At 40.4% G+C, this 15,986-nt stretch overlaps 2 protein-coding genes across 9 annotated transcripts in view; both read left to right on the top strand.

The window, feature by feature from the left end:
* LOC145909246 (signal transducer and activator of transcription 5B-like) overlaps positions 1 to 11,100 on the top strand; it is a 29,117-nt gene extending 18,017 nt beyond the window's left edge. For 3 of the 7 annotated variants that reach the window (XM_082996584.1, XM_082996585.1, XM_082996579.1), the window contains 9 exons: positions 2,149 to 2,271; positions 3,068 to 3,166; positions 3,722 to 3,863; positions 4,058 to 4,211; positions 4,589 to 4,725; positions 5,163 to 5,339; positions 6,174 to 6,231; positions 8,305 to 8,433; positions 9,250 to 11,099. In XM_082996584.1, the coding sequence (XP_082852710.1) occupies positions 2,149 to 2,271; positions 3,068 to 3,166; positions 3,722 to 3,863; positions 4,058 to 4,211; positions 4,589 to 4,725; positions 5,163 to 5,339; positions 6,174 to 6,231; positions 8,305 to 8,433; positions 9,250 to 9,403 (1,173 nt within the window). In that variant the 3' untranslated portion in view covers positions 9,404 to 11,099. Of the gene's footprint in view, positions 1 to 2,148; positions 2,272 to 2,920; positions 3,014 to 3,067; positions 3,167 to 3,721; positions 3,864 to 4,057; positions 4,212 to 4,588; positions 4,726 to 5,162; positions 5,340 to 6,173; positions 6,232 to 8,304; positions 8,434 to 9,249 lie in introns of all 7 variants that reach the window. The other 4 variants (XM_082996580.1, XM_082996582.1, XM_082996583.1 and 1 more) reach the window with 4 other exon arrangements.
* A 3,055-nt stretch (positions 11,101 to 14,155) lies between these two features.
* On the top strand, positions 14,156 to 15,931 carry LOC145908757 (uncharacterized). 2 transcript variants are annotated; one of them, XM_082996093.1, is made up of 5 exons: positions 14,156 to 14,250; positions 14,539 to 14,657; positions 14,790 to 14,948; positions 15,045 to 15,143; positions 15,383 to 15,931. In XM_082996093.1, the coding sequence occupies exons 2-5, from the start codon at positions 14,649 to 14,651 to the stop codon at positions 15,578 to 15,580; spliced, it is 465 nt and encodes a 154-aa protein (XP_082852219.1). In that variant the 5' UTR covers positions 14,156 to 14,250; positions 14,539 to 14,648; the 3' UTR covers positions 15,581 to 15,931. The 2 variants fall into 2 exon arrangements, with proteins under 2 accessions (XP_082852219.1, XP_082852218.1); XM_082996092.1 differs by lacking the exon at positions 14,156 to 14,250 and adding an exon at positions 14,281 to 14,420.
* Positions 15,932 to 15,986: the final 55 nt, after the last annotated feature.

Here is a 15,986-nt window from a genome sequence, read left to right as displayed (position 1 = left end):
GTTTTTCGTTTGTAACTGAAACAATGATTTGTAATTAATTGTGACTGTACCTTAATTTTTTGGAATGTTTTGGAAACCAATGTATAAAACGTATTCATGAACCTACCATAAAAAGCATACATGTGTCACGTGCCTTCTACCATGCACAGAGTATTCCAGTCCGCTTTCAGTCTCGTGTACGTGATAGCTGTGGTACGTGCGGTTTTCGGTTATTCGAAAGGAAGTTATTCCGCTCATTAACTCGCAACAATACACGCTGCTTACTAACGATTTGGCACTCATAGAGCGTAGATTTTAAAACGTTCCTTGGCTTGCCCTGTTAGGTGTGGTGTTGCCGAATTGAAGTGTTACTTTTACTTTTCTTCATAAAACGGACAAAGCATTGAAGTATATAGGAGTGTCGAATGACTGTGAACTGTATACAGCTCACTGCATAATCATTTTCGGCGCATCTGTTTGAAGAATTTGTTTTCGAAATTTCCAATATTATGACCAACGTTAGGAAAAAACGTGTTTATTTGCGGAAGACACAACGCTTGCATAACAAAAACTGGAGAAAAACGTTGCTAAAAATATTGGAAACCGAACGTCATCAAAGTCAAGAGTACTCAAGTCGTGCTGATACTGCGTCACAATAAAAATTGGCCGTTGTTACAAGTGCATTATCCTATAGCATACATAATACCATAACCTTCAACGATTTGCCTTTTTTGCCCTATAACAAGCCTCGTTGGCGAGGCCAATAGTCGTGAGACATAAACTCTCCTCCGACGGCTTTCCACGTAAAACGCCTTGTCCCGTGAAGCGGAATCACCACTACGTTGTCTATTCGCGTGTTGCTAATAGCCTCGCCAAATGTATTGCGTCTGGCCACTGTGACTAGTCGTAATACCATTTCCGCCGACATTTTCCTCGGCCGCTATGGAGTCACATACGCACTTTGGGACAGAAATACTACGAGCAGTCCTGCGTCTGAGCAATGACATCGGAGACCGCATCCTGTCCAGTTCATTGAGAGGTCAAATACCCTTCCCTGTTTTTCGAGAACTTGTAACTGCTGGGTGGCATTGTTTCCATTTTGTGTCAACATGCTTTTTTAAGGGTAAACTGTGATTATTGTGTTGGACAGGCTTAGATTATTGGTTAATCATCTAATATACCACTTTATAGAGAATATACATATTTTGCCTATATGGCATCATCAGTATTCTAGAAACAACAAACATAAAACAAGAGCGAACAGTAGGATTGAAATCAAGTGTACATATCCAGACTTTTACTTAACATTGCGTATCTTGGGTTCAGATTGCACTTTTAGAGAGACGCCACAAAAGCGTTGGATAGCTAATGCTTAAATGGTTGCAAAAATAATGCGTTGTACTCTTGACAAAACCAAGTGCAGAACAGCGTTTGAAAATTCCCGCTTGGTGATGGTAATACCCCTCCAGTCGCAAGGCTATGCGCTTTGATGACGAAACTCATCATTAAAGTAGCAAATCGATGCAGCGTCCATTGGGGATATTTAAAGGCGCCCAAACTTCCAGTTATAATTACGACAAACTAACAACGACCCAAAACCTACTATGGTCCAACTTCCCGTATGGAACAATGCTTTGAAAGTGTGTGGAGATCCATGTTGAACAGTTTTATGCGGAATTTTTCCACCCCACTATGCAGTACAGCGAAACGCGATATTTCCCTTATTGTCTCGCTATGTTTCGTCCCATTTCCGTGAAAATGTTCGACGATCCCGAGTATAAATTGCGCCCGCTCATCCGCTCTTGCCGGATCTCTGACTGTTTTCATTCCCTTGCCGTTTGTTACGTAACAATGGTTATTTGTGTGACGTTGTTTAGACTGGAAAATGTTTGGTAGTGCGACAAAACCCTTAATACTCTCGTTGTATCAGAATTACGTTTTTACGTTTAAGTAGGATGCTGCAGAATCTATCTGGTGTCATATTTTTGAGCATTGATTGCTCCCAGATTTAATTAGGTTTTAATTTGTTTGTAACGTGACTTTGGAAATAAAAATGGCACCGAAAAAACAATGCAATTCCTTAAAATGGTACTTTGTAATCTCTTCATTACTTTTGAACCGTAATTTTTAAATAACCGTAAAGTAATTTATCATTTTTATTTCCTGTAGTCCCTTCGTCGCATCAAGCGATCAGACAAGAGAGGGGCAGAGTCTGTGACCGAGGAGAAATTCACCATTTTATTCCAATCGCGATTCAGTGTCGGTGGAAATGAACTCGTCTTCCAAGTTCGGGTATGTTATCTTGTTTTTATTAACAGCAAAAACTTTTTTTTTTACTATTTCTGACAGTTCTGTTACAGTTGCACCGCTGATAGAGAGGTTATTTTTCAATGCTTACTGACCGTTGTGTAACGGCCGGTTCAAATATGTTTGTTTTTAATTAATTTCGGTTTCAATCTGACATTTTTAACAGTCGCGTATGATAGTAATTGGCACACTGTGTACTCCAAAACTATTCGTACAAGGGTTTGTGTATACTTCTATACAGTGGTGGGATTCAGCCGGTTCGCACCGGTTCTATAGTACCGTCTTACGACATTTTATGAGATCAGCGAACCGGTTGGCATTACTGGTTACTGTCAATGGATTTTTGTAACAGAACCGGCTAAAAAATACGACTTTTTGAATCCCACCACTGCTTCTATATGCCAGAAATTACCCCATTTAACTGACAAACCCACGCGAACAATCAGGTTCTCTAATACTTTTGCCAGCTTAACCCAAATGAACTATTTTATCATTTTGGTTCTGAATACGTCCCTTGGCCTCAATGATATAAATTTTATGTACATTTACGCATCTATACCCGATATACCACTGTAATGCTATAATACAGGCGACAGATCACAATATAAACTGCTTATTCCGTTGCAAAATGCAGACCCTATCTCTACCCGTAGTGGTGATTGTCCACGGAAACCAGGAGGCTAATGCTGCAGCCAGCATTCTGTGGGATAACGCCTTTGCCGAACAGGTCGGTGTAACTAAGGAAATGATCCTCTAACACGTGTATATATTCATTCCACAGCCTTATACTACCTCTCTGCCCGTCGTGGTGATTGTTAATGTTAGCCAAGAGTGCAACGCGCGTGGTACAGTCCTCTGGGACAACGCCTTTTCCAATAAGGTACCCCTGGTTGTGCGTGGTCGTCGCCGGCCGCTAATTGGTCGACGGCTGCCTCCACGTGAACCGCTTTAAGCCAATCGGATCATCTGCCGAGTAATTTGCCTGCGTAGCTTTTTGTATCCGTATATGTCGTGCGTAGCTGTGTGGTAATTTGCATGAGAGATGTGTGTGATGTTATGTGATGTAGTGCCTTGAGTCATGTGACCATTAGTGGTTGCCATAGGAACCGCGTTGACCGATATGTAGTCAGTCTAAAAGATTTGTTCAGGAACCTTATTAGATAAAGCAGGAATTTGCCTTTGTTCATTTAAGACCAATATTCATACATGTTTGATGTGTGTGGCTACAATGGCTCTGTATCTGTGTATGTCGATTCGGTAATTGAGCGACTGTCGTTCGTGTAATTGTGTGTAGCAATCCGTGCATGTCAATTCAATAATATTTTACCTACACATGAGTGATACACACAACAAAAGCACCTAATTTCATTATGTAATCTACAGTATTAAAAATACTCGCCACAAGTTTGTTTATTAATCAAATCCCTACATCCAGGGTCGCGTCCCATTTCACATCCCAGACAAAGTCCCCTGGTGCAAATTGATTGACACCCTCGACTGCAAGTGGAAGCATGAGTGTCACAGCAGTAAGGGACTAACGCCGCAAGCCAAACAGTACCTCGCCTACAAAGTCTTCCGTACGTTTTGCTCCAATCTATGGTTGTATAAATACCGAAACCGCTCACTCACATGCTTAACTATAATTTAACCTTGTTGGCCAGGGATCAACATATCTGTCTTGCTTTTCATTGTTCAAAATTTATGTGTGATTTCGATAAAGAAAACCTTGTCTGAATTCTAGAAAAATCCTTTCACTTTTTTTTCTGTGCAGGGCAAAATATCCCACCTAACTCGGACAAGCACATTTCATGGGCCCAGTTTAACAGAGAACCGTTGCCCAATCGCAACTTCACGTTCTGGCAATGGTTTAATGGTGTGATGGAACTTACGAAGAGCAAGCATCTGCAACAACACTGGAACGACGGGTATGCTGGGATATAATATGGGTTTGGGGGGTGTGTGTATTATGATGCAAGGAGTACAGGTTATATGTACACAGTTAATAAATGCATATATGTCAATGTATTTCTAAAAAGGCAATCTACAAATCCATTTTTTCTATTGTGGAAAACGTATTTCGCCCTTCTTCAAGAAATCTTCAAGAAATGATTATGTTTTAAAGTTAGTTGTTTGTGTGCATATTGCCATTACGGAAGGTACAGTGATCGCTAGGCCAGAATCTGCAGTCTGTGGTTAAGATCGCGATTTTTCAATAATAAGCAATTGAACCATAATTTTAATTTTGCTAAAAAATTTCCACCAACTATTGTCCTGGTTTATCGCATACTTCTGTGGTACACAGGGCGATCATCGGATTCATAGGCAAGGCTGAATCCCAGGACAAACTCCTCTCCAAACCCTGCTCTACTTTCCTTCTGCGATATTCAGACTCTGAGATCGGAGGTCTGACAATCGCTTGGGTTGCAGAATCAGACAAAGGTATTGCTAGGAATTTCCTATTTGCTGTGATGAGTAAAATAGTACGATGGCAAATTAAAGTACTTTAGCGTGGAGTAGATTGCTGTTACTTGCAATAGACAAGAGGCCAATTGCTGCCACGTTGTTGCTGTGCTGAAGGTTTTTGTGGCACCTTTAACTTACAGAAGGCAACGTATATTACAAAGCTATAAATATGTGGCCTTCCGATTGCTATTATATTATATTACCATATATATGTAATGAAATTCCACAAGTTCGCAAGGATTAACATCATTATTAACAGTGAAAGTAACATGATTGTTAGTGGAATAGTGGTGCTACCCGCTTGTACATTGCTACGTCACATACAATTGACGTATGTTACCAATGTCTTAAAGCGCTATGACGCCCTAACAGGAGAGCTACTGTGTAACTAAATACCCATTATCTTACGGCAGGAATCGCAAGGGTTTGGAATCTTCAGCCACAAACACTACGGGATTACGGGATTCGATCTTTGGCCGATCGCATCAAGGACCTCGACCAGCTAATGTTTATATGCAAGATTGACGACACCACTCAAACTAAAGACGAAGTCTTCGGCCAATATTACAGCAAGACCATCAGTAGTACCCGTAAGTAGTGAAGGGAGATTGTCAGAATGGTTATCAGGTTATTTATGGTTCGTAAATGCTTTCGTGTCGGACACAGTTGCAAATTTACCTTTTCGGACGGGTATTTTAGGTATTTGAAGCTTTTTTTATCTTGAGTGGTTTTAGGTGCAGCATCCTATACATTGGTGCTAAAGTTAGCCAGTTTTGGGCGACTCGTGTGTATTACGACTGAAACAAGGCATACTGAGCGTGCTTCATTTAAACCAATCGTCGCATGATAGTTTTTAACCCAAATGACCATGAATATGTAGGCTTTGTATTACGTTAATTGCCGGCGCAAATGACCCTTTTCCAAACTAACATATTTACGAAATACGTCATGGAGAGTAAAAGGTCAAATGTACATAATATACATATTTCTATTTTGAACAAAATACATGTACAAGCATTGTCGTATAGAGGAACCAGGCCATTTTGTGTTGTCGCAAAAGGCAGGAACACATCTGTAAGGACGGCCTTATCTGTTGGGAAGAACTCCCAGATGCGGATGTTTTTGAATATGGTGTTAAAAATATAACTGACAACATTCGGTTTCAAATTGCATCAAGCCGTTGTTGTCTGTGATGGTATTAGGACCCCCGAGGGAGGTGCAGTCGGTGCAGCCCACCAGGGCCCAGAAGACCATTGAAATTTTCAAATTGCAAAAACGTTTTATTGCATATTCTACAATCATTCAGCTTATTGGTTGTCATAATGGGCGTAAACATTTCACTGTTCTGCCTTGCCTTTTTTCAAATATATCTGAACTGAGCGATTGTTACTTGCTTTATGACATCATAATTTTTATTGTTACAGCACAAGGAGACGGATACGTGCGCACTGAGCTGATGCAGACGATCAACATGCGACCAAAGTAAGTTGAAAATGTTCAAAAGTTGGCACCACCAACAGACAATCGAACCTATTTTTTGAAAAACTTCTGTTCACATTTGGCCAAAATTGCTTGTTTTTATCGAAAACGGCGTTATTAATCACATGACGCAGATTGGTGTGACCAGTGGCTTGAAATAACAGAGGCAGACTTGATTGCGCCAAAACGTGTTCATCAAACGTTGAAATATGACAACCATATATTAACTAGTGACGTTGGAACAATGGATCAATGACAGTGGGACAGATATAGTTCGGTATTTCCGGGCTAAAATCGTTTCTTTTTGTTAAAATTACAAAACGTCTCACGTTTTTGTAACAGTGCAGCTGGGCAAAAACGTGTATGTTGTGTTTGCTTGCGTGGCAGTTTTTTATAGCAAGTTTTATTGCTTTAATTTGGAATTGGTTGATGATTTGCACCCTAGTTTTCATTTATGATTAAAAAAAAACGAAAAAAATATAAGAAGTCAAGCGTATTTAAGATATCCCGACAACAATATTATATTTTGAAAAGCTGCAGACAGCTTGTGTAAACAAAGTGGAAATTAGTGTGCCTGCTAGTGTGAAAGCTAGCACAGTGCCACATCAACAGCTGCACTGATGAGACCTTACAGGTCGAAACAGTGCGTGTATACACCCTGTCTGCAGCTCTCCAATATTATGGCTTTTTTCCACAAATATTATATTTGCTGTTCAAAAATTTGCTTTATCAGATTTAAACTCGTAACCCCTCTAAAAGTGAGTGAAATTTGAAACTGTGACACAATTAATTCAAACAGAAACGAACACAGTAGATATAGCAAAAGCAAGTCTCAAAAGTCAACATGTCTTTCACCAACGTTGCTGTTTCAAGAAATCAAACTGTTTGTTTCGGCAAATATTTGTATTCTTCCTGGCGGCCATCGTTAATATTGTGTTGTTCAGGGCATCCTTACACTAGCGACGCCCGGAGGCCACATAGATTTTCTAAAAAAACAAATCCTGAGTCAGCTCTATTTTGTATCCAATCCACTTTGTTTCCATTTTCTACAGTTTAAGAGAAAATATTCACAGCTTGCACAATTGTTGTTGCACAATGCACGTGACCACCTGAAACGCGCATTTTTTTCTGTTTCTTCGTATACGGCAGTGATTCCCAAACTTTTTGTTGTTGCGTACCACTCGAAGGTAAAACAATTTCAACGCGTACCACCTAGTTGAGTGTTACAAAATTACCTAGGAGATGAAGTAACAAACATTTTGAAATCACTTTCGATTTTTTAAATTCGAGCTACGGAGGGTGCTCGCGTGCCATCTGGAATGCCGTCGCGAACCATTTACACTGGTATATCGTATAAATTCGTATAAGTATTGCGCTTTGGGAGCGATACCGGCATTTTGTTTTCTGCGTAAGGTCAAACGTGACCGAGAATAATTGCAGTGATTTGGAAAGGTCTTGGACACGGTTTTGGCTGCTGTCTTACCATTGAGTTACTCCGTCATTCCCGGGTAATCCATAAATGGAAAGGTGGTTTTGCATTGTCACTGTGACTGGTGTTTCTTTTTCACCTTTGGGCTACAGTCTTGTTAGACATGGGTTAATTAACAGAAATTGTTTTTTTTTGCCGTTTTGCCTTTAATATTTTTTATCTCCTGAAAACAGGCAACTGTACGACTATGAACTAGGCCTATGGGTCGAAATCGTGCGCTTTGTGCAACTCTTTGATTCATTGGTTATAATTTCACCAACAGTTAATGTCGGCCGCTCTTTTTGGCGGAAGATGACGCAATATAACGCCATAGTGTTACCATAGTGACTATTGGTCATTGAGAACAAAAAAACCCTTACCGCCGCAAATAATCATATACTGACAAGTTGTGGTATTTGTATTTACTAAAACACCAGACGAAACTCAGTAAAAGTAGGGACTTATTCTGTTCTGGTTGTCGCCAATAGAAAAAAATCAATGTATTTTATGCAACGGTGCAGAATACAACTGTGTCAAACACAATTATTTTGTGGATCCCCGGAACAAAATGCGCCCATTTTTGCAAACTAACCTCCCTGTTTATTCAGCAGCCACCTGAACATCAGTCTAATGGGAGATAGTGCTCCAAATACCCCAGCAGGAAGCACGTACGACGGTCCCCTCTCCATTCACAGTCCAACGCCTGTTACTCACCACAACAGCTTGCAATATGATGTGTAAGTGTGCAATTGTACTCGTTTGTTCATTTATATAGTTATTGATTATTTGGTGTTTTTGCTAACCTTTCGTATACCCTAGGCTGATAAAAAAAATACGGGTAAATGGGCACGAAGTTAGGAATGTTTATGCTTGGGTTTGTAATTAGCCCAGCTGTACCGGCTCTCCGCACGGCATAATTATTTATGTTTTGCTAATTCCTATGTTGTTTTCCGCCTCATATTCATATATAGCTTACATTTATAGCGCTTTAAGGGCGATACCGGCTATTTTTTGTCTTTGTCAAGTTGGACGTGACCGAGAGTTACCGAAGTGATTCGGGCAGGGCTCGGACACAGTTTCGGTCTCTGCCATACCATCCAGTTACTATGTCATTCCGGGTTAATCTATAAATAGGAAAGAGTTATTGCATTACGCTTGCCGTGTACACGTGAGCATCGTGTAACCAAGTCAAAAATGTGATTTCGACTTCAATGACCCAAATATGTTTGCCACCAGGCATACTAATTAATCAGAACTGTTCTTCTGGCACTTAAGTTTCTAAAGTGTTTATTTGAAACCGACATTTCGTCTGCCATCCGTCGAGGCTTCTCAAGGTTATGGCAACAATAATGCATCGAGCACATAAACACTAAAAACGCAAGAAAAACACAAGAAAAAAGGGGATGGATAACATTGGCACCGCTTGTACCGTCACGCAACTCCTTTAGAAACTTGAGTGTCAGAAGAACAATTCTGATTAACGCAATAACCTAAGCCCACAGATACTTGCGATTTCTATTGTGGCTGAACCTTTCCAATACTTATGTCAACAGTAACGCCTTTTGTAGCTCCGAACTCTCAGCCAATGTCAACAACTACTCTCAACAGGGGAATGACGTCACAGGCGGTATGGAGTACGACGAAAGTCTCGAATGTTTCCCACAATGCAGCATTGACGTTAACGAACTTTTGAGCAGACAGCTCTAGGCACGTGCGCGCGCCACCTTGTGTTTGGTTTAAATGCCGATTTGAATGCGTTCTCTTCGACAAGCGGGCGCTGGTCTGCACGTAACGGTTTCGGGCCAATTTTGCTGCTTTTTTATCGTTGTAATTATGATTTCTATGTACTTTATGTTCGCACGCGTATTTTGACGTGCTGAGGACTTTTGATGTGACCTCGGTGTTAAGACTTATCCCGGTATAACAAAAAAACATATTTCATGACACAAATCACTGTTTCTCGGCCATTGTGCGCTCTGGCTCCATCTAACGGTACCACGCGTCTGTTACGCTCGATCAACTCAATAACACCCTATTGACGTCTTGCGTTGAACTGCTACGTAGGTGTTTTAATCAGCACATGCCCATTACAATTCTCTTCTGGAATTGTCGCCTTTTGAAACGTACTTGTGTGTAACTTTTCGCCTTAAAAGCAAGACGCCCCGCAATTGCGTCCTATTTTATCCACTGATACGTACTATAGAGACCAACCTGCAATAATCCCAAACGTCTATGTTAGTCGGTACGTACTAAAGCCTCCGGTACACCCTTTGTGAACTGTAATGTTCAATTTCCCCCACTGCAGTACCTTTACAGGGATTCTAGACAAGCTCAGTGTTACAATTCTTTCCGAATAGAAGCGATTTTGCAATAGGCAGATAAGGTGATAAGGTGAAGTTTACGTATAGCATGATTGTATGGCTAAAACTATATGGCAGTAACCTTTCCACTTATTTACCGTTCGCAGTTTATTGTGTACACGCATCTGAATGCAGTCCGTGCGGCCTTTTCCATTTTGTTGACAATCGTCTGTGTTATTTTTATGCTTTTCGTCGCATTTTTAGTTGTGTTTTATCGTTTTAAGTTGTTTGTGTGACCGCGTCCATCCCAACGTAATAACTAACCCCGTGACACTTTTCTTTCATCCAAACAATCCTATTTTCTACCTTGATAAGTTTCTACGGTTGTTTTTAAGGACGTTTTACCGCTGCCTTGTCATTATCAGTGTATTGGATGTAATTGTGACCACTTTTTGTGAAATTTCGAGTGAAAGTTAGTGTGGAAAGTCAAATATTGTATTTTTTCCGACAGAGGAATAGCCACGTACAATGTGGACAACCAAAATTTGCATTTTATCGTATAGTACGCCAACATAGTACCGCTAGTATATAGTAAACATAACTCACTGTAATATGCAACAAAAGCCTCTTAGTACAAAACCCAGGTACGTTCTAGCCCGTCTTCTTACTCTTTAAGCAAATAAAACCTCGCTTTAACTTTTCTATTTTCGTTGTAGCGACTAACTCTTTAAATAGCTCCCATTAGCCTGGGATCCCAGCATATAAAGGGTTCGTTGTATTCTAGCCCTTAATTACAGTGTCAACTGATCATTAATAATGTTTTTTTAGTGATTCCTTGCATTGTATGGTTTTCAATGGTGTCCGAACCCTTCGTCCTGCGTTGTACTCTCTTTTTCGCATCCTGTTGTTTTCATAAGAAACTTTTCTTGGTGAAACCTTTTTGCTCGCAATGCTGTACAAAAATTGCCTCGCATTTTGTCCGGAGAAAGATGACGTCACACGCGCTCATCCTTTTACTAACCCTTGCCGCCGGTAACTTTTTCTCGACTTTTAACGGTGATTCGGCGGGAATCTAACTGCTGTTTTCTCGGCATTCCATGAAAAATTTGCGTTCGAGTCTTAATTTTTTGGTCTCCCGAGTTGCGATTTTTGTATTGGAAAGGTCATTGCAAAGGTAGTGGTTGTAGTTAAGTTCACAAAATCAGAACGTGTTGACGAGTTTTAATTTCAACGAAACAGTTGTACTTTCAAAGAAAATTTTTTAAGTCCTTCAGGCCGCATCTCTGTATTTCTATGGAAAAGACTTTCCCGGTTGGGAATTGCCCTTCTCGAACTCTTTCCTGCGTAACAGAGTAAAATTATGTGTAACAATGCAATGGGTCATGCATGGGCGCCAGTGTTTTGGTTGAATGAGCGCAGATGAACAGGCTGTTGCCAGGGCGATTTTCAGCGTGTTTGGGGCAGTTTTAGTTTGTTTTTCAGGGCTATTAGTCAGGCAGTAAATTGGTAGAGGGTGCTGTTGTACATGTAGCTGAAAAACTACCCAAATATTGAGGTTGATTTTGTGCAAAAATGAATCAGAGAAAGTATGTTCAATTTGTGATTTTCTGTTAGTGCGGACCCTTGGCAAGGAATTGTGGCCAAATTTATAATCAAAATAACTACTTAAAACTGCTCCCCCGGGGGCATTTTGACCCTCTGTTGGCCATTATTTTGGTCAAAAAAGCAGAAAAAAGTGTAGGTTTGTTTTGTGAAAAAATGAATCAGAGAAAGTTACCTCCATTTGCGATTAAGTGAAGCCACCAACCCTCCTCTACACAATTCATGAAGAATTAGATGTCTTGTAATTGTCTTGGGGCCCCACCGGGGCTGTTTGTACACCCCCTAGGACTGACAATTTAGCAGTTAGCCTTTGCAAAACCCCCCAATGTGCTGTCTTAATGCAGCTGCAATCAATTTTTTTTCTGATCAGCAATAGTAGTCCCCCTTCATGAGTCATCAGACCCGGCGATTGTTTTTGGCAAAGAAGAGAAACTGTAACCAGGTGCACAATAACAAATGACTTCTAAAACTCAATTTTTGGGATTTAATTGAGAGATGCGGCCTTCAACGTTTGTAGCGTGGCCACATTTACAGCACATTATGTTGAAGTTAACACTAGTGCCATATCTGGTAATCAGCATTCCACAACCTTTTTAACACATTATATACACACAAGACCTATGAAACATGGGGATTTCTTTGTCGAAAAGGCCGAGTACCTACTGTATATATAGAGAAAAAGTTGTCCCGATGGTAGGACGTTTTGGGAATCACATGAAATCAAAGTTGAAACCCAGCCCTTACAGAAAGCCAACAAATATCCATGGGCCCCCTTTTGATATTTAAGTGCCCTGGTCAGAGACACCGGCTGCACCCCCACCCTTTCGAATATAATCTGCCTACGTGTCACGAAAACCTGCTGTCTCCGGGTATATATTGTATTAAAATCAATTAATAACACAGTGATAATTTAAACAGACAGTAAAGCTAATTTTGTTACTTCGGATTATTCAATAAATACAATATTGCGTGTGTATGTGGAGGAACTAAACGCGTGAAAGGCTTTAGACCCGTGACACCATCAATGTATGAAGAATACTCCACTTTACGCAGTAACTTGTGACCCGCTCTTGCGTGAAGTCGGTTTGTGAATTCGGAGAGAGACATTCCAATGACATTTTTAACGCCTGTATTGGCTGCGGCAGCTGTAAAAGCATCTACCAGTCTTCCCATGAGGCCCAGATTTCCGTATGCGGGATCGACAGCCCTCACACCCATTTTGGCAACAGAATCTGTTTTTAAATCAGAGAATAAATCGCCTTCGTTGTGTTCCAAAAACCTGATGACATGCTGCATGTTTTCAGTGTAACCGAACACTTCGGATTTGGAGCTGTTTTTCACACTTGTGCACCCCAAAAGTGCACCTGCTAGCTTGTGAGTCGATAGATCCCGAATGCCAAAAGATAACCCTGGTCCGTGTTTCAAGTTGTAATCAATCTTTCTTGTGAGAAATTGATTAAAATCCTTTGGCACCTCGGGTAGCAAATGAATTAAAGGCCAGTTTTTCCTGTAAGCACCGATCAAGAGATTCAAAAGCTCCTGGCGATCTTTGTCAACATCTAGCGGCGTTAGCTGAAATCTGCCTCGCACCCCTTTGGGCGAGCACTGGAGAATAAAATAAAAAACTGTAAATTTACAATAGTTATTATCAATTTCGTTGATTGAAGACTGACAAATGCTCGCAATTGCTAACCTTTGATAGACTTTGTCCCACTGTGATGATACGGTTGGCTGCTTTCCCGTACATCAGCAACTTGCTTTCGATAAGCATTGTCATAGAAAAGATCGTATAGTTTTAATTCTCAATTCTTGACATCGAGGCCTTTTTCTGTGCCACTAATAACAGAACTACGCGTAAAAAGAAGTGAAAATATAGTGACCCCACAAAAGTAAAGAAAACTACGCAGATAACTTGGGCCAAATAAAACACCCACATTTGACCTTTTTGTATATTTACGTTCTGAGTCGACAATGCTACCTATGTGGTTTACAAAATTGTGTCGTGGTTTTATATCAGCAGAACTGTGTGATAAGTGTGCCAATGATGTGCGTCATATGTGCACGTGTGAAGTGTACAATTGCCCTCATACCTTGGACTACATTGGCAAATTTATTAGGTGGTCTATGCGTGCAATTATGGTTTAGCATTGATTGTGCATCTTCTTGGTGTCCCAGTATAACTGACTCACTGCGTGTATGTCGTGTATGTGTGTCGAGAACGGCCATCAAGGATGGGAAAACGCGCTTGAAGATGAATCACATCGCTGCGCTTGTTTGAAAATGTTGGACACTGTGGTATAAACTTAAGCTCTGAGCTTCTCATTGCCAAATTGCTAAATCAAAAAGTAACGTGTATTTCCAAATATAAAAACGCCACAATGCCTGAATAGGCACACGTGCTACGTCAGCAGAACATAGACGGAAAATAACAAACAGAATTTGAGCCCTCAGTCGACATTATGTATCACGATATGTATTACGGGTTTATTGTTTGTTGCGCCGGCGCGTCGAATCGATGCGTCTTTGTTTGCGATATGTTTCTATTGACTGGATGTCTTGGGTCGCTGATTATGAAGAAATATCCGAGTTTGACTTTGTTGTAACGCAGCGACTGCCCTGGAATAATTGGCTTGGCTGATCTCCGATCAACAGGTAATACGCATATATTGGTTGTTGTGTTCAAAGTGAAACAGTTTTCTGTGTGCGTATTTCAGCTGTTGCCTAAAAAGCTGAGTGCTGGTAATTGAAGTCTGGGGTGCTTGTTTTGAGTACAGTAAAGTGTAACTTCAAACTGATGACCCGCTTTAACCTCTGTTGCGTAGGTCCGTTATTGATTATGCATTGACATGTAGGTAGCTGGGTATCTTTATTAAGATTGGCACTTACATATATTATTTGCGTTCGGATCTTATCTAAGGAAATGCGTATATTTGTGTGTAGATTCAAGAAAAGGTAAAAAGAAGAAACTGAAGAAACGTCGTCGTAAGGAAGAAGAGGCAGCACTTAAAAGGAAAACAGAACGTGAAGAGGAAGAAAAAAGAAAAACAGCGATGGAAAAAGTTTGTTGTTTTAAATTTTGAATTTATACCGGCCAATAGTCAAAATGTGTGTACATCTTAAAAACGACTTCAATGACAAAACACTTATGGTTACTTGAGCTTCTAGTTTTTAGAAGTATTTCCTCTATTTAGGTAAAGGAAATCGACATTTTAAACGACCAAGTGATGTTGTATCTGAGCGGTTTTATCGGCTATGAATGGGGACTGCTGGCGTACAACTTGGGCCTGAGTCGCGGCGATATTGCTTCGTTCGACAGACGATGTCCATCTCATCAGCAGAAAGTACATAAGGTGCTACACTACATTCGTAATCGTTGTCCGGTCATGGCGTGCAAACCCTCGTGCAATGCAATCCATACATCATTGACACTATTTACCTATTTGTAGATGCTTACACTGTGGTTGCAACGTAATCAATACAACAATAGACGGTTACGAAGTTTTATTGCTGCTTTGGAGATATGTGGAAGAAAAGACCTCGGCCAGGTGTGCACTGCAGAGTAATATAGATTCAGCATTTGGATTTGCATTTGATGCACATGTTCCACCATGTTCACGTTATACCTGATAACAGCAATAGCTTAATTATACAGTACTTTGCAAAAGTTTAACAATACCTTTTCATCAAACATAAATTTCAATCACATAAGCAGCGACAAAGTGCGTATTTTGAATTTGCACTTACAGAATGTGGTAATAACCACAGTATATAAATTTGTTGGCAGAAAATACACTGCGCTCAGTGGTCTGAGCAAGATCTAAAGCGCGTGGAATTGCCGTCCACTTTTCCTATGATGGTGCGAATCAACAAAGTTCGCCCGAAAACAGCACCCTCGTCTGTCGGAACAACGATCAACGACCTTAATCCGACTTCTTGTGAACCGGTGCATTATCTGAGTCCCAAGTTTGCCCAAGCCATGTGAACACTTCATATAGAGATTAATAACACCCGGAGTTAGCGATTCAAGCGCATTTTGTTATCAATGTGTCCATAGATGTATGGATATATTTTATAAGCACTGTTCATTTTGTTTTCTCTTGCGTTATCCTTGCGTGTATCAAATGTTTGTTGATTATGACAGTTTTGTTGTTTCTTTTCTGTTACTTTTTTCGCAAAACAACCGAATGTCGAACAAGCAAATCCACTAAAGTTAGATTCAAGGGCGTAAGCATGAAGGAAGCATTACAAACTGCCAACATTTCAGTTGAAGCATCGATCGAGACTGTCAGACAAAAACGTTGAGCATAAAACACAACGATTCCTGTAATCTGTGTTGTAATTAAAACAATTTACACTCAATTTAAAGCGTGTTACTTTTATAAATTTAG

Source organism: Ascidia mentula, chromosome 7 (assembly GCF_947561715.1).
Source record: "Ascidia mentula chromosome 7, kaAscMent1.1, whole genome shotgun sequence".
NCBI lineage: Eukaryota > Metazoa > Chordata > Ascidiacea > Phlebobranchia > Ascidiidae > Ascidia > Ascidia mentula.
The sequence above is the reverse complement of the archived record's forward strand: the minus strand, read 5'-3'. Positions and strand labels throughout refer to the sequence as shown.